Source organism: Aspergillus brunneoviolaceus (assembly GCF_003184695.1).
Source record: "Aspergillus brunneoviolaceus CBS 621.78 unplaced genomic scaffold BO95scaffold_44, whole genome shotgun sequence".
NCBI lineage: Eukaryota > Fungi > Ascomycota > Eurotiomycetes > Eurotiales > Aspergillaceae > Aspergillus > Aspergillus brunneoviolaceus.
Genome location: NW_020290774.1, coordinates 260726 through 282194, shown reverse-complemented (window position 1 = coordinate 282194; position 21469 = coordinate 260726). Strand labels below are relative to the sequence as shown.

Sequence of the window (21469 nt, the reverse complement as noted above, 5' to 3'; positions counted from 1 at the left end):
GGGTTGCGGAGACGTTTTCGATATGCCTCTTTCACGCAAAGTCTGGTTGCTATGGTGGTTGATCTCGCTGGTCCCCACATGATGTATACTCTTATGCAGCCAGTATACATCAAAAGCTTGAGGACATTGAGAACTCTTCGTAAACCAGTTCTACTGACTCTAATCTATGTTCAGCCTCTTGAAAGCACTCTCATATTGACAAGGATATCTTACTCTACCGCAACCCGCAGTGAGCCGAGCAAACCTCACTCCACATATCATTGCCAGGTATACCCTCCTCAGATATCGCTTCAGTTTACCATGGTTTAGATATTGGGTAGACTCCTGGACCAAACATTTTTGATCTGCTTATAGTTTCCATCGAAGATGAAATGGGTTGGGCTATCTCACTTGCCATTCTCACAAAAACAGCAAAACCACAATGCTGCTATTCCTCCACCTCAGACACCCTCCATTCACTATCACTCTCAACGTAGCCTGCCCTCATCAAACCCCCCTCCTCACCGTATCCCTGTGAATATACCCCCCAAAATTACCTTATCGTTCCAAACACTAGCATACCTAGGAGCAACACTGCCTCAGACTCGTCTCAAGCCCCACCCCGAAGACTCGGAATCAACAGTGGTGTAATATACTCACCACTATATAAATTACCGCCTCATCGAGTCACCAGAGCAACAGTTCCTCACATTATTTCTTTCATCAACCAATCACCCCTGCTGACTGGCTTCATAAAAAAGCCTATCACCCCCCTCACACCAACATGGATAATCTCCTCGACTCGGACGACTTTCAGACACCGCTCAGTAGTCCCAGATCATGCATATCGACACCCCCTACCTCTCCACCCAGTACTGGCAGCTCAAACCCTCTATCAGCTCGATATCTGGGTATGATCAGACTTCCTTCATGCCGCTAAGCAACCATCGAGCTAACAGACTGTCAGAACGAGAATCGTCTCCGCTTCTATCGTACACCGCGCGGTTTCAAAACCTTCTCGTCGGACTCCCATTTCGTATCAAACAGAGCACCTTCACTGCCAAAAGTACACCCACAAGTGTCATCGATGACATCAAAAGTCGTCGAATTAACTTCCTTCGAGCAAAGAGAGACCTCATCTTTCCTCTCCTAGACAGGGTTCCCGACGTGCTGAGCGATTCTGAATATCATGGGCAACCAACTATCGAGCAGCATCAACAACTGACATCTCAGCCGAGAGGGTAAGTAAAGACCCTTAATACCTGGGCCTTGCACACCCTGATTAACCTTGCAGGTTGCGGGCGACCCTGAAACCATACCAGCTCGAGGGGCTTTCGTTCCTCATGTATCTTCGACGAAACGGAATGGGTGGCATTCTAGGCGACGAGATGGGACTCGGCAAAACTTTGCAGACGTTGACGCTCTTTGAACATGTCACGGAGAGTGAACGATCGTCTTGTATCAATCCTGCACCATTTCTGGTTGTTTGCCCTCTGAGCGTCTTGGATACCTGGATCACTGAACTCACAAAGTGGACTCCGAACCTCACTCCCGTCAAGTTTCATGGGACACGCGATCAAAGAGTCATGGTAAAGAAGCTCTTTTCAAAGAAGCAAGGCAAAGAGGGCTGCTTCAAAGAGGATGTCAGAAGCACAGTGCTGATCACCTGCTACGAGACGTTGATGGCGGACATCCTCTGGTTCCGAAAGGTGGCAATCTGGAAGTATGTTGTGCTCGACGAAGGCCATCGGATCAAGGACAGCAACTCCAAGCGGGCACAGGCTATGGGCAAGCTTCGTGCCGAATATAAGCTCATACTCACAGGGTTAGTGATATTGTCCATCTCTTGACCTTCTCATGCTCACCAAACCTGGTGTTTAGTACTCCGATTCAAAACAACTTGGGCGAAGTGTGGTCGCTGTTGCACTGGCTTTTCCCCGAAGTTTTCACACCGTCGTCGGCTAAGCTGTTCAAGGACGCATTTTCGCTGAACGAAGGCAAATTTGATGCTGCCTTCTCAAATCATATCAAAGGGTTTCTCAACCTCATCATGTTGCGACGTCTAAAGGACTCTCCGCAGGTCGGAATCAATCTGCCACCCAAGCAGGTTGTCACACTCGCTGTGCCGCTTTCGAAGCTGCAACACTCTTTGTACATGAAAGTGCTGACAGGACTAGACGAAGCACTCGGCGAAGTCTCGCGGCCGTCGTCGACGGTGGAGACAGACAAAGAAGGCTGGCCTATCGACAGGCCAAACATCGACCTTAATAAGCCAGCCGCCAAACGCAAATGGAAGATTTCGGATAACGTTCTCATGGAACTGCGAAAGGTAAGCATTGATTGCATCATGCCAACCATGCAGTATACTCACGTCTGAAGTGCTCCATCCATCCTTGGCTATTGAATAACGGCCCAGAAAGTTCAAATGATTCTGCTAGCTCCCTTCTCTCGTGCTCAGGAAAGCTTCTTGCGTTGAGCAAGTTGGTCCACCACTTCGTCTTCACCGAAAAGAAGAAGGTCGTCATCTTTTCTTGTTTCGTCAAGGCTCTTGATCTTTGCGAGGAGCTCTTGGAAATCCTGCAGAGACGCGGTTTCTTCGAATATGTTAGGCTTGACGGGAGTACCTCTCGAGCTTGGCGCAGGCTCTGCGTCCATCTCTTCAACAACCTTCCCCAGTTCATGGTCTTCCTTGTATCAATTCGGGCCGGTGGCGAGGGGCTTAACATGGTCGGATCTTCGGTGGTCATCTTTTTAGACGAAGATTGGAATCCGCAAGTGATGAGACAGGCTGAATCTCGCGTGCACCGTATAGGCCAAAAGCAGCCGGTAAGGATCTTCAGGCTTATCTCCAAAGGTACCTTGGAAGAGCAGATGAGCCGCCGCCTGCTCAAGAAGTCATATCTTTCATCAAAGATCATTGAAGAGGAGCGCATATTCGAAGCTGGAAACGGTTATGACTATACCCTGACCGGAATTGACGAGACGCCTCCGATGCGCCTCATTGCCTGCGAAGGTCTTCAAGAGAATAGCTTGGCAGATATGAGGTCCTGGAGTTTTGAATCACTTCTTGACAGATGCACCATTAACTCGAACACGGGCAAGGACCTCGCGAACACCTCTTCCTGGTGGGAAGTGTCGGAGCGGGTGCGCACAAATATCTTTAATGGGCAGAAGGTTGAGAAACTGTCTAGGTTCCAGGCATTTCCAGACGACGCGCCCTATTTCGCCCGTGCAGAACGTCGAATCGGCAAAGGGCGGGTTATTTCCATTGAGGGTTTCGACGTCACGAAGGAGAATCTACGCATGCATGTCACTTCTCCAACGACACCAAAATCACCAGGAATGGGAACGTTGAAGTCCATGACAAACGAGATCGTGAGTTCAGTGGCCATCACACTTTATGACCCTGGCTGACCGAAGTAGACATGTGGGATCTGTAAGAGGTTCGAACCTCTGGATTGTCAGACCTGTCCTCGAGCATATCACTGGGAATGTCTGCCGGATTCCATGAAGTCGCACACGAACGAGGCCCGTTTCAGTTGCCCCCATCATGTTTGCTCGGGTTGCGAGAGAAGGGCATCTGAGGCCGGTGGGCTCTTGTTCTGTTGTGCGAGGTGTCCGCTCGCATTCTGCGAAGATTGTCTCGATTGGGGGAAAACCGAGTTTATTGGAAGGAACTTTGCCCTGGAAAACCTTGGATACCACCCACACTCCTATTTCTACATTCACTGCCCCAGCTGTATTGGCGGTCGCAAGCGATCCGGCGATGAGTTCGATGGCATGATCTCAAAGCGCTTGAAATGGGGGGAATGACTAGATGTTGTTGCTGGAGGGCACCAGACCATTGAGCAAGTTTGGATGGATATTTCTCATGGAATCAAGGTTTTCTGTACAAAGAGCTTCAGTGTACCCTAGAAAAATACATGAACATGTCGACTGGGACTCCCTGTCAGTAATGAAACCAGGTACTAAATAAACAGTCACCGTACGACCTGCCACAAGACCGGTATGTACAAACTGTAAATTTCACGGGGGTTGATTGCCCTGTAAGATATACGAGCTGCAACCATACCATCCGGATAATCACATGGCGCGACACGCAGGGCGCTAGAGGGAACATGTGGCGCCTCCCGTTCCAGCAAAGTCCATGCCATCCGGGGCATGTCCCACTCAGCAGTGCGCCGTGTAGACGTCCCAAGGATTTGCAGGTTTGTTTGCTTGAAAACAGGATCACTGGGGGGGGGTTTGAGGATGATCGGGGCTTGCATACGCCCGCCCCGTATTCGAGGTAATTGGAGGCCGCTCGTTCTTGGGTAAGCAAGGCAACCGCTGCATGAATCATGCGGCAGGAAGAGCAGCAGGTGCAGGGATGGCTCTCATTCGGTGCCAATCTGCTGGGACGGAGAATGGAGCAGTCATATTTCTTTTTTCTCGAAGGCTGTGCTCGGGGACAAATGATGCAGGGAGGGAGTAGAGTGGAGGCAGTGGAGGAATAGTCGGGTAGTGGTTTATCCCCTGTGGAAGCGGTGAGGGAAGAACGGTGGGGGTCTTTCCTATCTGGTCTCTTACTGAGCTGTGATCGGTTTTGGAATGTTGCTTTGTATAAGGTACTAGGTACCATGTATTACCATGCTTCGACAGTAGATGCTCCTGTTGCATTGAGGAATTCAAACCTTGGTCGGGCATCCAATTTCTACCTTGCTCGACTTGACGCATATTGATCCCATTGTATCAATTTCCTGGGATTTGATGACCAGCTAGACGAGAATCTAATTGAGTGCGCATTGAAAGGTGGGCAAGAAAAAGCAAACCTCATCTGACTTAGACGTATACTGCCTAACTTATTGATTGAATCCAGACCTGCAAGCCTAGAGCCTCCGCAAACCTCCCAGTCAATGCCCTCTAAGCAGCCAGTGCATGATATTGCGAGATCCACGTGAAGATCCTCGGTAGTGCATCCATCGCCAGTCCCGCGGATTATCCACGGATCGGACCGGTCAGAGGGATGCAGCCTTCCACGAGAAACCAGCTGCACCGCCAGATGTGCCATCTCTTCGACACAGTGATAAATTTGAGATATTGCCCAAGTATGCTCACCAACAGGGTACCGCTATCTCCCAGTTCTAATACGGGACTCAACCAATTAACTATCCCAAATGATTCATCATCCCGTGACTGGAAGACCCCAGTGGTAACTTGGAACCAACTCTTTTGGGCATGGGGCAAAAGAATTCTTCAAGATACCAGAGGTTACACAACTCTGTGGCCCGAACAACGCCGCAATGCGACACGCCACTTGTCTTCGCTTCTCATCCTTCTCGGTCTCACTCTGTTTCGGGCGTCCTGCTCCTACTCCTACTCCGTTCCCGTCTCCGATCCCAACTTGCTCCACCCGGACACGACCGATCCCTCTGCTACCAGCCCAATGAAGCGGCAGGATTGGAGCAGGCGACACTCCGGGATCCAGGTTCCACGGACGCCGCTGTCGCCAATTGGCACCCGTTAAGCTTTGACTTGATACGAACCGTCGGGAGGCCGACCCGGCGGGCTGTCACTGCTGAAGTAGTTTAGTGATTGGGTGTCTTTGCGGGAGGTATTACTGAATCCGAGGGCGCAGAGCGGGGACACTGTTTCTTGTTTAGTTTACAGTACTTGTCCTCAATAAGTGTAGCAGTGGGCAGCAAAGAGGCCTACAGTATCAAGCACCGGACGATATCAACCATACAGTTCCGAATCAGCTCACCCAAGCTTACCAGAGGACTGCAAGGACAAAACACAAACTACCTTTGGAGTCTGCATCTCCTGCCCAAACAACCTACTTACACACCTAAAATTATCTTTGCGACCCAAGTGTCACCACTCAACCGCTGACAACCCACTCTGGGTAGACACACCCCCTCCTCGGAGAATAATTACCAGGAACCGACATCCCCGGGCCACATGCGTTTGCTCCCCGGTTCGAAGCAGCAGACCCGGGACAGAACTTTGAATTGACTCCATAAATGAACCCAAGTATAGACTCCCAGTTGCAGCCCACCAGATGAAACCTTCAGCTACTGACGTGTAGTGACCCATCAGACCACCACCACCAGTCCACCAGTGCACAAGTATCTAAGCACCTGATATGAGTACATCACCCTCAACGCAAGCATCACCAGAGAAAACAGCCATCGGCCCTCAACCCCAGAACCCAGGGAACTCACCCACCCAACGGACCTATCTTCTTCAACCAAAATCCCGGTTACCATTTCGTAGCAGGTACTGTCAATATAGCAGACAACGCCACAAGACCATCCACCTTCCCTCACACCCATCCAACTCCCAGAGCCCCTCAACCTGCCACGCCTACATTCTCAGTATATACCATACCATACAATATCGTAACCTAGTGCAAATGGCATGAGGTGCCCGGCACAGGCAGTGCAGTCATACCTCAGCTCATACCCCATTGAGATCTTGGCACGTCAGACGCGGGGAACCCGGTCTCGGTATCCACCGCCCGCCATAAAAATCAATGATCTTCGATTCCAGGTTTCTGCAGTTGCAGTGTACATGTACTGTACTGTACCACCTTAGGTACATATCTCTTACTGCATAATTCCCTTTTCAGGGTCGATGATGATGATGATGATGATGATGATGATGATGATGATGATGATGATGATGATGAATTTCCCAACCCGCCAGAGCACCCACGTCACCCTTGTATAGGTAGGTAGGCAATACCAATCTCAAGCGAGTACTGAGAGGAATACAGATTGATGAAGAATGCCTAGGTCTCGATACTGTCATCTGTAATGAATGACTATACGTATAGGAATACAGTGTATATTGAATCAAAGACACACACTCCCCGGAGAACGTGGCGTAAATGCGCTGGCAGGGCGCACGCAACCTCCCCCTCCCCTGTACGCAACCATCCCATAACAGACAATCCTACCCCAAGAAATGCAAGAAGCAAGAAGCCAGAAGCCAGAAGCAAAGAAAAATAGCAGTTACCTACCCCGTAATCACCACCACCACCACCACCACCACCAACAACACCTAGCCTAAGTATAAATGTACAGTGAATACAAATTACCCTCCACAAGACATCAACCCCCAAACCTCAACCCTCAAATTGACTTACAGAGGACTCCCCAAATTAAAAATCTGCATTACGGTACCTAGTAGGTACGTACCCATAGATCCATAAAAAGAAATTGATCCGTGCGCGCCGGCGGGTTGGGTTCCAGTCTAGCTTCAGGTAGTTAAGTAACTTAACTAGTCTACTAGGTACCGTTCTTCAAACCCCCCGGTTCCCCGTTTAAACCCCCCAGTCCTAGAGTTCCGGCCGAGTGCAGGGACGTTGGACGGAGTTTTGTCGGGGATTTATTTTTTTTGATATGGTCTAAAATAAATTGGTCAAATCAATGGTTGGATGTTTCTGGGTGAAATTCATGTTATTTCTGGGGGAGGATTAAGGGCTTAGGGAGACAAGCGGCGTTAGAGGATTACGGTACTAATTGCGACATGCTGGACGTATAATTAATTCACGGTGTTATTTATCCAGGGTTGTGACAGTGACAGGGTCTGGGTTGCATGATTTCTATCGGACTGCACCACCATGTGGTTTCGGATGATTCGGGACTTGCTACCTACCTGCTTACCTATCGGTTATCAGGTTGAATATACCCTGGAGGTCTATAGAGGTCCTGTAAAGATATACTGGTTGGAATGCAAACGGCTGCATAATCACCACACAGTTTTACGATCACTTGATGCGATAGCTCCAGCATTACAATGTAAAGAGAACACCCCCTTCCCCTGACCGAGGCATGGGACGACACGGTCACCAAACCGCCGGGAACTGAATCCAACCCAGCGGGGCCCAGTGGAGCCCCTCTCTAATCATTACTCAGCGTCCCTCCGATTCTAGACTGGGTGGCCTCAATATATGATTTAGATTACATCCAAGGACAGATGCAGTTTCTTCCAGCCCTGCTCAATCATTGGCTCGACTTCTTCCATCTTCAACACCATTGCGGGTCCTGTCAATCATCACCCTCTATTTAGGTTTGATTGCAGCAGCCCGCGGTTGTGGTTCCATCACTCTAGTCCTGCTTCGGCTAACGCTCTAACATGCAGTTTCTCGATTGCGGATCACACCTGACTCGCCATCCGAACCTTCGAAAATGAATTTGGGTCTAGAAACACGTAATGCCTCGGCCAAAAAGGGTATCTGGAAATTGCAAGGACCTAATTTCGTAGCAAGTCCGGCGATGTAACATCGTGGGTTTGGTTCATTGCTGCATAGTTACCATCGTAAGCGCATATCCACAGGCCTTGCACAACGGGCAAATAATCCTGATTGAGGCTTCAAGATGCACCAATCACTAGGACCAGCCCTACTGTGCCCCCATCAAACTCTTCTCGGTGGCTCTTCGTCTGGGCTTTTTCTCATGCTGTCCAGACTGGGGACAAGAAATCTGGGAATAGGCCGGCCGTATGGGCTGACCACGCTCTGGTGAGGGAAAAAGAGAGAACTCGTTGAGCATTTTACTAGGGCCGTGAATCGCAGCGTGAAGTAACCATGATCGTTTCAGCGTTCCATTGATCCCGTGCTCACTATCTTCGCATGCGCCAATCGTTCTTCGACTCGTTTCGATATCTCAGGGTCGGGTTTTGGCCTTTCTTTGCGTTTCCTGCAATGAATGGATCAACACGTGCTTGCTTATGAGCAACCGCTTCAGTAACTTACGGATCTCGTATGGTCTCGTCACATTTCTCTTGCCCGCAATGGGAGCAAATGGTTTCTCGCGATTGTAGTACGTTGTTGCAGCGGTGACAGAAGTATCGAACCCGTTGCCGGGGCTTCTTCCATGTCCGTGCAGGTAGTTCCGAGGGGGGCTCGGCGTCTCCGGGATAACCATTCGGGTATTTGTTAAGCTTCGCCCTACATCTTGTTAGCATAGCTCCGATGAATGGAAATAGCGCAACGTACGGCTCGCGAGGGCACAGAGTACAGCGAATGTGTCTGCAAGTATTGCATTCCATAGCATCTGCCGCGAAAACGGTGTTGCAGCGATGGCAAGTTCGCCGAATTCTCTGGCGAGGTGGATTGTGGACCAAATCCTGGCCACCGGTACGTGAGGGTAAGGTCAGGCGAGGTTCTTTGGATTGGCGCGGCGCCGGGGCAATCTCAGGCGTCTTTTGCGACAGGAGGGTTTGGAGTGCGGCTTCAGTCTGTGCCTGTTTGTCGTCGGGCTTCGTAATGGGGTCCCGCGGACAGCTTGTGCAGCGAACATGTTGACAATTGACGCAAGCTTTGTTGGGCCCGAAAATGGTCTGGCAGCGGTGGCAGGTACGGCGGACTCGCATACGGATCGGCCTTACCACTCGCTGCACGGTCATGTCGCTAGGAGCCTTCCATTCTCCCGGCTCGATGGCTAGTCCATACTTTGCGAACAAGGCGCGCGCCTTCTGTTCTTGGATGACTCCCCAGTTGTAAAGTACGGTCGCATTGGGGGACACACTGATGGCAGGTGGGAGAGGAGTAGCTGTCAGGCTGGCCCGAAGTAAGTATTGGGGCAATGTTGACAATTGTAAGGGGAAAGGAGAGAGGTCGGACGTACGTAGCGTTCTGACTGGACGCGGGTACCTCAGTAGCCCCCTGTATACCGGGCGACGGAAATGTCTTGATGGTAGAGGTCCTCCTCATTGCAGTTCTTATGCGTTTAACATATTTGGAGAAACCCTCGTGCTTGCCTTCGCTGAACAGGTCGGAACTCTGTTGTGTCGACATGTCGGAAAGGCGCACAGTCTGATGAGGATGAGACTGGCTAATATTGTGGTGAACCAAGTCGGTGATATGAATGGAAGGTTGTCGTTTTTCTTGCAGTATAAAAGAACTCAATCTCTGCGCCAGGCCTCGATGCAAAATGGTCTATTCATATTATCCCAATCGCTGGACAGTCGAGGTGCGGAATCGGGACAGGCGGGTTTGAGATGATCGATCCGAGTATGATAAAGTGGTTGTTGGGCGACCGGGACCAGGGGTGGAGGGTGGAGGGCGGAGGGTGGAGGTGGAAGGGGGGGGTGGATGTTGTTGATCGAACCGAGTGGGTGCCAAATAGAACAGACAAAGCGGGAACCACGATTAAGTATTGGCAGGTCGCACGGGCGTGACCCGAAACCGTAGACTTGGGACACCCGGCAAGACGGTGAGCTCTTGGTAGGGTCGCAGCCGAAGACCACGACTGATTGGCTGAAGGGCGGTCAGATCGTGTGGATCGGGCGTGGTCGAGGCGTACGAGAACTGAAGCCACGGGAGGGATTAGAAAGGGCGCAATGTTTTGTGGTAGTAGTAGTGGTGGTGGTGGTGGTGGTGAAAGAGAAAGTAGTTGTAGAATTAGTTGTAGTAGAGGAGGGAAGAACGTGAAGAGGAGGGAAGGGTGGGTGGGTGGTGGTAATGAATTGAGTTGGTGGCCGCCAAAAAGAGAAAAAGCGAGCAAGAGCAAAGATAAACAAATCAGGCAGGCAACGACGGCCACCTGCACTGCAGCGCGAGCCAAATGATAAATAGAAGCCGAACAAACCTTTCTGGCAGGGAGGGGGGAAACGGAGGAGCAAGAGGGGGGTGGGTAAGAGTATGTAAAGTAAAAGTCAAGTCAAGTACTCCGTAACGAGAGCGTAAAAGTAAAAAAAAAAAAAAAAAAAAAAAAAAAAAAGTGTTAAGTTAGTGTTAAGTTGCAAATGTGGCAGGAGGCTAAGGGTATGGGTAGCACATGGCTAATTCGTTGCTGGCTTGCGGTTATTTTTCTATCCTAGTATTTGAGAAGACATGAGTTTAAATTTACCCTTCAGCATTTTATCCAGATTTTGGGCACTGGCAACTGTTACGTATAGACTTGCAGCAGATACGGTGTCTGGTGATTCTTCATACATACTCGAGACACACCTAACTAGACGTCATATATTCAATGTCAGATGAGAAGCAGCAAACAGGCCCGATAGGGACACTGGTATAATGAATTCTGAGCGCTAATAAATGTTCATTTGGATGCTCCAGATTCAGTAACCCATGACATACTCTGGAGTCTGGACAATCGAAAAGTGGTGGTATCGACCACGGGAAGAGATACTCACGCTCCGTGCCGAAGGGAGAAGAGAGACAGACTATGCAGTGAGTGGAGTGCCAGACAGACGGTATGTAAGCAAGGTACGGGATGGAGACCAAGCGAACTGGAAGTCTTGCTAAGTTGCTGCTCCTGCAAGCCTGGGAATCCAGCAACCTTGAACTACAGGTAGGCTAAACTAGCGGGCGGGCGAACCGAGGCGACGGAGCGCTTGGGTCCTAGCCTAGCCTCTGAGAAGACTACCTAATAAACTGAGTCCTCCCGTACTGTCCCTAGACACTAAAGTTACTACGTAGGCAATCATCCAGATCTGCCCAGTGCAGTGAGGTGCACTGCCGTGACATCCACTCGGAAACACAGCCCGAAACCCCCGTCTCGACCACCCGGCTCTCTTTCCTTAATCCTCTTAAGCTTGGCGGGGAACTCTGCTAGCAATTCCGACTGTCTTGTGCGGTGACAGACAACACCTCCTGCCTGTTGCTTTTTCTAATTCCCGGACACCTGGGATGTGGCTGAGTGCAACAGAGTTTGTTTGTTGTTCTGTACCCAGGAGTCTGGAAGCTGACCTGCTGGGCCAAGATGATATCAGCGCAAGGCTTGGTGGTATGATAGGTAGGGATGCATCCGTATAGCAGTGTATCTTACCTGTTTGTTCACAACGGGCCATACCTCGAATTTACCTCGACAGCTTCCGCACTGGTTAACTTATATCCGGCTCTATCTGGTATAGACGATCGCCTGTTGCTCATTGTCAATGCTAAGACAGGTGGACTGCCTACAATTCGCTGATATCATCAGTACTACTTCACGCTGACAGCTTCGTTTCTCGGTGGGAGCAATTGAATCTATACGGGTGACAACTTTCTATCTGAACATCAACAAAATACCAGGTCCAAGATGAACCGAACAGAAGATAACTTAGAAAGAACTTTCACAATCGAGTCCTCTTTCAACCATATCAATATGTTCTGCTCAATCAAACCGAGCCTTTGCCAGCACACGGTGCTACCTTATACAACCTCCGTATCAAAACAGGTACCAATACCACAATACAGTAAAATACACCCTCTCCTCCCCCGACATTCCCGATTGACAGTAGCGCATGCATAGCAGCTGCACGACACTCAACCGGAGCACCATGCTACAGTCCCAATCTATATTAAAAACGGCAATGGTTCCATGCAGAACAGCCGGCAGTGAGAAGAGTAAGGTAACGATTGAGCGTACGGTATGGTAAACAAAGAAGCCGTGAATGGAACAATTTGTCAGAGCGAAGCAGCCCCAGCGAAACCTTAAGTTCCAATGCACCCCTGCTCCTCCACTTCATTTTTCTCCAAATCGGAGAAATCTGCCACCTCGATGGGGCAGGACCGTTCTATCTCCCTCTCCTGCCTCGTGATTGTCAAGACTTGACCTTGACCGTGGTGATCACCATGTAGAGTATGATAGACGAAGCATGTACTCAATACCTTAATCGCTACGACATACTTACCCACCTCGTACCAAAAGGATTAAGATCCAACGGGGAAGCCATCATCAAGCCGTAGGGCATCATCCAAAACAACCTTCCCCAATTCCTACAAAAAAACCCCGATTGAGTCGAAACAAAAAAAGGAACCCAACAACCACACCACCGGGTTCGCAAACTAAATTCCTCCCTCCCTGCCCAATGCAAAATGCAAAATGCAAATCCCTTCTTTTCGCCACCGTCAACCACCGTGGACCCAGCACATGCAGGGGGGGGGGGGGGTGAAAGTATTCTGGATATTGCTGGCTGGCTGTCTATAATCCATCCCCACTGACCCTAGGTCCCTCTCCCTCTGGCCATGCATCTCCGAGAGAACCCCCCTCGAACCCGCACAAGCCAATCATCATCACCAAGAAAGACAGCCCAGTGCTCGGGGTCAATTCCCCACCCATCACAGCATCGCCATCGTCATCTAATCCCTGCTCGCTTTGCCCCTCTCTCCCCAATCTCACCAGGACAATGAACCCCAACCCACCACTGGCAGACATCTCGAAGACCCGTAGTTCGAAGGGGAAAGAGCCGTAAAAGGATACAACTATATGGGAAAGCAAAAAAAGAATAAAAAAACAAGAACAAACCCAACGACTCCGCTCCACGGGGCCACCTGCCACCTGCCACCTGGCAGACGAGCAGCTGGGCCTCCTACCCACCACGGCCTAGTACTGTGAGTGTACAGTACTTTGGACATATGCATTCAGCCTATGATCGTCTGTCCGAATCATCTTATCTCCACTGTGGAGTCACATACTGTACTCATGAAAGAGCAGTGGACACTATCACTCAAATAGCATACATCACACATCACACATTGCAAGGTACAGTACGGATACTTTACCTCTGTAAATGGCCTTCACGGCATTCCGTCGGCCTCCGTCAACACGGGACATGGGTGCTGGTCTATTTCATACTAGGAGGATTAATTCAGAATCTGACCTCCTAGGGCATCGTTGATATCAGGGCTTCGGAGTCCAGGTTTGACAGCATAGACTACTGAGTACACCCTAGATGATGACCGTCGATCATCTGTTCTTACTAAACCTACAAGGGCTCAAAGGTACCATACATCCAGACATTGAGTGGGGGAAAAAGTTGATGTATCAACTTTTCCCCGGAAATGGGTTCCACCCGTCATGGCTCCCAAGCACTTGGGACGGGGCTGAGGGGTGCCACGGGTGGCTGGGAAGCTACACAGTACATGACTCCAAGAACTGTCGGGTCGTGTCCAGGGGTCAATCTGATTGACAACAAGCCTATCGTCGAGCACCGGGCTGGTCTTTTTGATTATGTGTTTTCCTTATAGACATGGGCCACCTTGTTGCCGCCTGAGGCATTCATTGCAGAGGGGCCGATAGTCGAGTGTGCCTTGCTACAGTCATGGTGGTGCGACTGGGAACACGCTTGGTGCCATGAGGAGATCTGTCTCAGTCCCGGTAGTCTCCTTCTTGTTTCCCTCTGAGGGATGGCTGTTGCGTCAGACCTGCAGTCAGCAGCAACGCTAGAGCAAGGTTGGCAGCTCTACAGATCCATTACCGTGACCGATTGTGCAACAATCTATCCCGTCCAGAACAACGATATCAACCTCAAGATCCGCGTCCTCACCAGAGAGACCAAAAGCTTACCAGCAGAACCAGAACCCATCTCCAGCCAAAGATTTTTCAATCTCAAAAGCAATAGCGTACACCGCTAAATATACTATTAAAAAGCGCTCGATATATGAGTTCAAAAGAAAAGACAGGCTAGAGACCGACAAAGGAGGCCCGAGCCCGAAAGATGATATATACCAACACCTCATCCTGCACCCCCGGACCGCCAACTCAGTTCTGACTCTGCAATCTGGCCTCGATCCCCACGATATCCTCCTCACTCTCCACCTCAATCACACGGTTCACCTCGGCGGTGTTGCGCATCAACTCGACGGCACCCGCATACATCATCCGCAGCGAGGGGTTGCAGTTCTCGGGGAGGTAGTAGAGCATCACATAGGGGACGGTGAGACGGCCGGACGGCTAGACCAGAGCAGAAAATGCAATATTAGCGACCCGCGACGAGCGACCGCAGCAGAAACCAAGGGTAAGGAGGCAACGAACCAAAGTCAACGGGTAACTGAGAAGGATGAATCGAGGCGACGTCTCGGGAAGCTCGTCGGCGAGATCTTCCATCTTCGTGTAGACTTCACCATCCTCGGGGCGGATTTCCTGGCTCTTGTTGTCGATTATATCTGTCGACCCGACCAGTCAGCACCAACACCTGCAGCCCATTCCCTCTTCGACACCGCTGCCACAGAAGAACAGGATATGCCTGCATGCATCATCTTCCACATCGGCGAGGGAGGTTTCGAACGAGCGCGGGAAAGGCAACAACGAAATGGAACGGAACCCTACAGATAACAGCCTGCGGGTCTTTGGCGCGCGAGGTCCCCAAGCGAAACTTGCGGAGCTTTTCTTTCGTCTCCGGCGAGAAGGAATACAGACGAGATTCGGACTGGGAGAGGAGGGGGTGTCAATATTACGGGTTACCGATGAAGGGCAAGGAGGGGGGAGGGAATGCGGGGCATGTGTCCTCACCATCTTGTTGGTATGATAATGACCTCACCAGGGTCAAACCACACGAAATTCTCTTTAAGACTGGCAACGAACAACCAGCGGTGCAGACACGAAAAGAACGAGGGGGGTATCAGAAATGGAGCAGGAGATGTCGATCGAGAAGGCGACTTAGCTCCAAGTGGGATGGATGGATGGATGATGAATGATGGGATGGGAACGGGTCGCCGGCCGCCCGCTATTTTCTCCCCCACCCGCTCGAACCTCCGTTGGCGGCCCTCCAGACTTTCTGTTTCTCACTTTCTTTCCTTTCCCCCTCCCCGCTCGTTCACGCTTGATACTTAGTCCGCCTGAAATCCACTCACTCCGTCCTCCTTTCGTTCCTTTTCACCACCCTCCTCGATGTTCAGTCGACTCAGTCAACTCACCCGTCAGCTAACCCGGCCAGCCCTTAACAATTCATCTTCTGCGTCCTCAATTCCTTTCACTTCTGCCTCAGCACTCAGAACTCGGGCTCCATCCCCATCCTTCAATATGACATCATCCGTACTCCCGAAGAACAAACGCACCATCCACACCGCGGCATGCCTGATCATTGGCGATGAGGTACTTGGAGGCAAGGTGAGTATCTTATCCTCATCACCAACCTGTCATATCTCGTTCACTATTTACTCACCACTGCACACCACCCTGCTCTCCCTCAATTGAGAAGGAAGTGGTGTGTCCCATATCCAACCAACCCAACCCATCTGCGACGCAAACCCATTCCCCACCAACCGAACCACCCAACTAACCACTTCCCTTCGCAAATCCTCCAGACAATAGACACCAACTCCGCCTTCTTCGCGAAATGGTGTTTCTCGCTGGGCATCCAACTGAAGCGCGTGGAGGTGATCGCGGACGACGAGAGCGAGATCATCGAAGCGGTGCGGCGCATGAGTGATCGGTACGACTTTGTAGTGACCAGCGGAGGCATTGGACCGACGTACGTACTGCCTGACAGGCGCTTCCTCGAACCACTCCCCCTCGAACCACCTACAAACTAACACCTTCCCCCAAGCCACGACGATATAACCTACGCCTCGATCGCGCGCGCCTTCTCCCTGCCGCTCAAACTCCACACGCCGGCCTTCGAGCGGATGAAGCGCCTCTCGAAACCGCACCCCATGCAACCGAGCTTCGACTGGGACACGCCGTCGGCGAGCCTGACGGCCAAGCTGCGGATGGTGGAGCTGCCGTACGACGCGGCCCTCCCCGAAGACGAGCAGGCCATCTTCGTGGCGGACGACATGTGGGTGCCGATCGCGATCGTGAACGGCAACGTGCACATTCTGCCGGGGGTGCCACGGCTGTTCGAGCGGCTCCTGGAGCACCTGAAGCCGACGCTGCTGCCGCGGCTGGTCAACCCGGAGGAAGGCAAGGGCATCTACCGCTACCTGTTCAGCACCCCCTTGCCCGAGAGCGACGTGGCCGGCTACCTGACCGAGCTGGCCGCCCGCGTCGCCGACCGCGGCGTCAAGGTCGGCAGCTACCCGCGCTGGGGCAACAAGCGCAACACCGTGACGCTGGTCGGCACCGACAGGGAGCTGATGGACGCGCTGATCCCCGAGGTCGAGCGCGAGGTCCAGGGGAAGAAGGTCGCCCGCGAGGATGAGTTGGATCCGCCTTCCGATGCTGAGGAGGAGAAGTAAATTTTCAAAAGAATGATTGACGCAAAAGATTAGAAAAGCGTCTCAGTCAACCCCGTTGAGCTAGAATTTCGGGGGGGTATATAGATAAATCCAGTTTGCCGGGAAGGCCCCGGCCCCGTCGGACCGTCCGCTGTCACATCCATGTTATCTCCTTATCCAGTAGACGATGGTATGAGCCAACTTTAGCAGAGTCTCAGATGAACAGTTGAAGGCAAAGGCACTCTCGAAACAGTCGTTCTTCAATCGCAGTGACCAAAACTCAGCAAACCCAGGAACCTGCCAAGTAAGAAGACAGGAAGTCTACACTATACCTTGAATGTGCACACACCGAAGCAAAAACAAGGGCGACGATAGACTTGCTCCGTCACTTGACTAAAGGCACAAGCGCATACCGTATCGACCGAAAATCAAGCCATATGGCTAAGACACCAAGCAGAACATAAGAATCAGGCAATATTCATTCCTAACAGACTTCGAAGGGCCGCATGCCCCGTATCTCCGTACGGCACCGTCTCCGAGGGGGGAAAGATGTACACAAAAAGATATGGCGAATGCGTGGGAAGGGGTCAACATGGGTCGACTGGCAGGAAAATGACGGAGCAAACTAAGCATTAAGTTGAAATGAGGTCGAGGTCGAGATGCCTGACGACGAGAGCCACGCAGAAGCATCGATGGGAAACGGGCGACGGAAGGACAGGGGGGCAGCCCTGAAAAGCCAACAATAAACCAGAATGCTAGCGACAGCAATAGCATATACCTAGATAAAATGCACAAGATCTAACGAACAGGCTCCTTTTCCCACCCCCCTCCATCCTTTCCAAGATCGAAATATCGTTTAAAAAAAAAAAAGAACCCAGATTGAAAGAAGTGGCCAATCTTGCAAATGAAATAAGAAGTGATAGATGATCAAGAAAAGAGAAGAAGAAAGAAGAAAAAAATAGAAGAACAGAGAAACAGAAGGGGAATCGAACGTTCATGGAGAGGATGGCGGCATGGGCATGAGGGCGGGAGCAGTCATCATCGGGGCGACGAGCCTCATCTGGTATAATAGCACGGTCCAAACGCGTCGACAAGCCACATTCCGCATCACGATGGTGGGTATCGCTGATCTCGCTTCCTGCCGAGGTATAATGTTTTGTTTCCTTCCGAATCTCGACATGTGTGTATCCTTTTCAATCCAACGCCTGTTCATTACATTATAATACATTTACAGCACCCTTCACTCTCGCCAGGCTCGCTGACGTCCATCTTGCCCTCGGGGGCGCGGGAGCCGAAGCCGCCCGCCCCGGACGGGTATGAGGACATCTCCTTGTTGTACCGACGGATCTCGCGCACGAGGTCGTAGAAAGCGTTCTCAACGTTGATGCGAGACTTGGCGGAGGTTTCGATGAATTTGCAGCCGAACTGCCGTGCTAGCGCCTCGCCCTCTGGAAATGAAGAAAATCGCTCGTCAGCTTGCGTCGCAATGAAGCACCTTGGACTGGATAACCCACCTTCTTCTGTGACAGCCCTCTCCTTCTCCAAATCGCACTTGTTTCCGACGACGATGATGGGGAAGTAGTCCTTGTCCTTGACTCGCAGGATCTGCTGTTGGAACGTCATGATTTCTTCAAATGACTGACGCGACGTTATCGAGTAGACGAGAAGGAAGCCTTCGCCGGTCCGCATGTATTGTTCGCGCATCGCCGAATATTCCTCCTGGCCGGCAGTATCTAGAACATCCAACAAAGCGACCTCATCGTCAATGACGCACTGCTTGCGGTACGAATCTGTTGCAAGGGGAAGGCTAGGTTAGCTGCGCGATCGGTCGGCGACGGCAAAGCATGGTTGCTGCTCACCCTCAATCGTCGGATCATATTCGTCCACGAAGTGACTCTGAATCAATTGAATGGTCAAACAAGACTTTCCGACACCACCACCACCGACAACAACTAGCTTATATTCTCTAAGAAACTAAAGGCAATTGTAAGCATTTGTCGTGATGGCGCTGCGCTGCTGTAGGTTCGACGGCGAGGTAGTAAATCGGGGATATAGGAGGCGGGAAGGAAAGGGAGACCAGAGACGGCGAAATTAGAACGCGGGAGAAAGGCGTACCTTTGAAGCCATCCTGGTAGGCTTTGTTCTGTATTATGCTGGGATATGGGGGGAGGGGGGAAGGAAGGGGGAAAGAGAAATGGTGATCGTAGCTATCCCAACAGGAGCTGTGACAAGCGGGTCGAAGGAGCAAGCAACAACACAATTTTCTTTGCCAAAGGGTCAAGAGGTCGGGCCCAGGTCGTTGGGAGTTTTGCGCAGAGTAAAGGCGCCTAAAGGGCAGTCCACAGCAACGGCGGGTCTGGTGAACAGGCCAAGCTTAAAGAAGCAGACTGGGGGGTGGGAAGAGGGTCGATAGGAGAGGAGGGATGTGCCGATGTAGTGTGTGGGAGAGAGAGGATCAGGGGGGTGGAGGGGGGTGTGGTTCGTGGAACTTTGCAGCGGGCGTAATTGAAGATGAACCAGCAGGTGGTCTCCCGGGAAAGCTGCAATTCGTCTGATTCTAAACCGTCTATGGAAGTCAAAGTCAATCAAGAAGACCTTCGAGAAGTTCGTTCGAGTGGATTCAAATTCAAGGAGGTCAAGAGAAAGGGAGGAGAGGAAAGATAGGGTGGAGAGATTGAGAGGGGAAAGGGGAGAAAGACAGAGCCCGAGAAGGAAGGAAGGCGATGATTAAGGAGCCGTTAGTTCAACTTGAGGAACGGAGAGAGAGAAAAAAGAGTGGGGATGGCAGGGAAGGACAAGCCCAGACAGAAGGAGTCTAGATGATGAAGTGACTACGAAGTACGACTAGTATACCTACTAGTAGAGTAGTAATCGAGGAAGAGAGCAAGAGCAATCAGCTTAGAAAGAGCCAGTTACTCCTCCTTCTCCTCCTCCTCATCATCATCATCATCGTCATATCATCTCCAACAAAGTAGGTTAATTACCTAAGGTTAAGATCTGGAAAGGATAACTGTAGCGACCGTGGGGACGGAGACATTGACATTGACCCTATTCCGAGTCAATCACTACGACTAGGAATCGGACTCTACACTAACTACGGAGTACTAGGTAACTAGAAGAGTAGAAAAGATTGGAAATGAGGTTGCTGCTGATTGGGGGGTAAGTTGTAGAATAATAATAATTAAGAAAGGGGGGAAGGAAGAGAACGAGCGAGAAAGAGGATGATGGGTGGATGGGCGGGTGTGGCATTAACCGGCGACGCGTGTGGTTCAATCCAGCCCAGCCAAGACGGTGTTTAATTATTATTTAATCGGGCGATTGGTCCACTGGGAATAATTACTCTCTCTCGCCATCATCGCATCCTAGCTGCCTTTTGTCATTGTTAACATTTAGACAATAAGAAATGGAAAAGGAAAAGTGAAAGAAAAGAAAAAAGAAAAGAAAAGAAATCAAACGCAATCAGCTCAACTACAATTCAAAGCCTCTGCCTCGTCATTGCTCGAGATCCCCCGTCTACATGGTAAATTGTCAAAGATAAAGCTCAGAATCACAGTCTGTGATTGGAAAGAAGAGGAACAGGACAGACGATCGCAAGTGGAGGCGGAAGGCAAGGCAAGAAGATTAGGGCCGTGAGCAGTCTCTGCAACGAACATCAATTGGTGGCATGGTACGAAGGAGTTGTCCAAGGAGCCTGGAGGGAAAAAGGGGTTGCCGATTCAGTCACATCACAATCTCTATCCACTGAACGGAAGCTAAATACTGTAAACCCTCCCTCCCTCCCTCGCCTTACTGCAATAATACCAAGTAATAAGAAACTTGATTGAGTACGGGGACTACTACCTTTCTATCTCGCTCCTTAAGGTTGCCATCCCCGGCTGATGCCACAGAGCCATCAATCTCGACTGAATCGCTGTGTGTCCTTGATCCAAAGACATTTTGGTCCCTCTCAGGACTGGCCATAGATTAATCTCACCAGTTCCACCTCTTAGCGCCGGTCGATAAAAGGTTCTACACACTAAATCGTCCAGAGGCCCCATCGGGTCTCCCCTGAGGGTCTCCAACCACTTTACTCAATGCCTTCAGCGACCTCGCTATGCGCAACTCGGAAAACAAACGGATAGCTTTCAATCCCCACAGCCAATCACGCTGCTGTCAGCTTGAGCAACTGTGACCCTCCTGGTGTCTGCGTCCCGCTCCGACTCCTCCGTTGAGCTTCTCTCGCGCAGGGTGCAAGGGCTGCAAGTCGACTCGGATATCCCCCGTTCCAACTGAGTCAGTGGGTTCGCTGTGGTGATTGATGATGACGATGGAGGCCGCACAGGGGGATCGTTATCGGACAACAGATACGTCCGTAGAAAGTAGTAGCCTTCAAGAACTCATAAAAAAAAACCCTTTTCTAGAAGCAATGTCGGCTCGACGGACTGACAGGCACTGCAATTGACAGCTCCATCCAGACGCGTAGGCTTACATCATAGGCGTGGATGTTGAGTTTTCCGGCTCCCTGGGAGTTCTTGGCACCATCTCCAATACCACTCTACTCAGCACTCGGTTAGTTAGTCTACAGTGTCACAGTGACACTGACGGTCTGGAGTCTCTGGACAGAGCCTCAGGCCGAGGGTGAGGGGAGAGCTCATG

At 51.0% G+C, this 21469-nt stretch overlaps 8 protein-coding genes across 8 annotated transcripts; 3 read left to right on the top strand and 5 right to left on the bottom strand.

Moving 5' to 3' along the window:
* Positions 1-909: 909 nt before the first annotated feature.
* BO95DRAFT_365986 (putative nucleosome remodeling complex ATPase subunit (Snf2h)) lies at positions 910-3792 on the top strand (the record flags this gene model as incomplete). The annotated part of the gene is made up of 5 exons (XM_025582724.1): positions 910-1220; positions 1274-1804; positions 1861-2308; positions 2359-3354; positions 3403-3792. 5 exons carry the CDS (start codon positions 910-912, stop codon positions 3790-3792), a joined length of 2676 nt encoding a protein of 891 aa, XP_025441019.1.
* A 525-nt stretch (positions 3793-4317) lies between these two features.
* BO95DRAFT_433086 (uncharacterized protein) lies at positions 4318-4695 on the bottom strand (the record flags this gene model as incomplete). The annotated part of the gene is made up of 1 exon (XM_025585082.1): positions 4318-4695. One exon carries the CDS (start codon positions 4693-4695, stop codon positions 4318-4320), a length of 378 nt encoding a protein of 125 aa, XP_025441018.1.
* Positions 4655-5759, top strand: BO95DRAFT_444128 (uncharacterized protein). Its single transcript, XM_025586816.1, has one exon. It carries the CDS (start codon positions 5069-5071, stop codon positions 5483-5485), a length of 417 nt encoding a protein of 138 aa, XP_025441017.1. The 5' UTR covers positions 4655-5068; the 3' UTR covers positions 5486-5759.
* Positions 5760-8560: 2801 nt separating this feature from the next.
* BO95DRAFT_365959 (uncharacterized protein) lies at positions 8561-9763 on the bottom strand (the record flags this gene model as incomplete). The annotated part of the gene is made up of 4 exons (XM_025582722.1): positions 8561-8663; positions 8720-8914; positions 8963-9526; positions 9594-9763. The coding sequence occupies 4 exons, from the start codon at positions 9761-9763 to the stop codon at positions 8561-8563; spliced, it is 1032 nt and encodes a 343-aa protein (XP_025441016.1).
* Positions 9764-14374: 4611 nt separating this feature from the next.
* BO95DRAFT_173970 (GMF family protein) lies at positions 14375-15378 on the bottom strand. Its single transcript, XM_025580840.1, has 4 exons — positions 15189-15378; positions 15006-15105; positions 14712-14842; positions 14375-14630 (listed from the first exon to the last, which is right to left on the bottom strand). Exons 1-4 carry the CDS (start codon positions 15189-15191, stop codon positions 14439-14441), a joined length of 426 nt encoding a protein of 141 aa, XP_025441015.1. The 5' UTR covers positions 15192-15378; the 3' UTR covers positions 14375-14438.
* Positions 15379-15645: 267 nt separating this feature from the next.
* Positions 15646-16987, top strand: BO95DRAFT_444123 (flavin adenine dinucleotide pyrophosphatase). The gene is made up of 3 exons (XM_025586815.1): positions 15646-15785; positions 15983-16149; positions 16225-16987. The coding sequence occupies exons 1-3, from the start codon at positions 15699-15701 to the stop codon at positions 16853-16855; spliced, it is 885 nt and encodes a 294-aa protein (XP_025441014.1). The 5' UTR covers positions 15646-15698; the 3' UTR covers positions 16856-16987.
* Positions 16988-17028: 41 nt separating this feature from the next.
* On the bottom strand, positions 17029-17718 carry BO95DRAFT_174054 (uncharacterized protein). Its single transcript, XM_025580841.1, has 2 exons — positions 17167-17718; positions 17029-17092 (listed from the first exon to the last, which is right to left on the bottom strand). Exon 1 carries the CDS (start codon positions 17606-17608, stop codon positions 17276-17278), a length of 333 nt encoding a protein of 110 aa, XP_025441013.1. The 5' UTR covers positions 17609-17718; the 3' UTR covers positions 17029-17092; positions 17167-17275.
* Positions 17719-18046: 328 nt separating this feature from the next.
* Positions 18047-18961, bottom strand: BO95DRAFT_464982 (Ras family protein; the record flags this gene model as incomplete). Its single annotated transcript, XM_025589102.1, has 4 exons — positions 18047-18282; positions 18349-18624; positions 18694-18808; positions 18950-18961. The coding sequence occupies 4 exons, from the start codon at positions 18959-18961 to the stop codon at positions 18047-18049; spliced, it is 639 nt and encodes a 212-aa protein (XP_025441012.1).
* Between the last annotated feature and the right edge of the window lie 2508 nt (positions 18962-21469).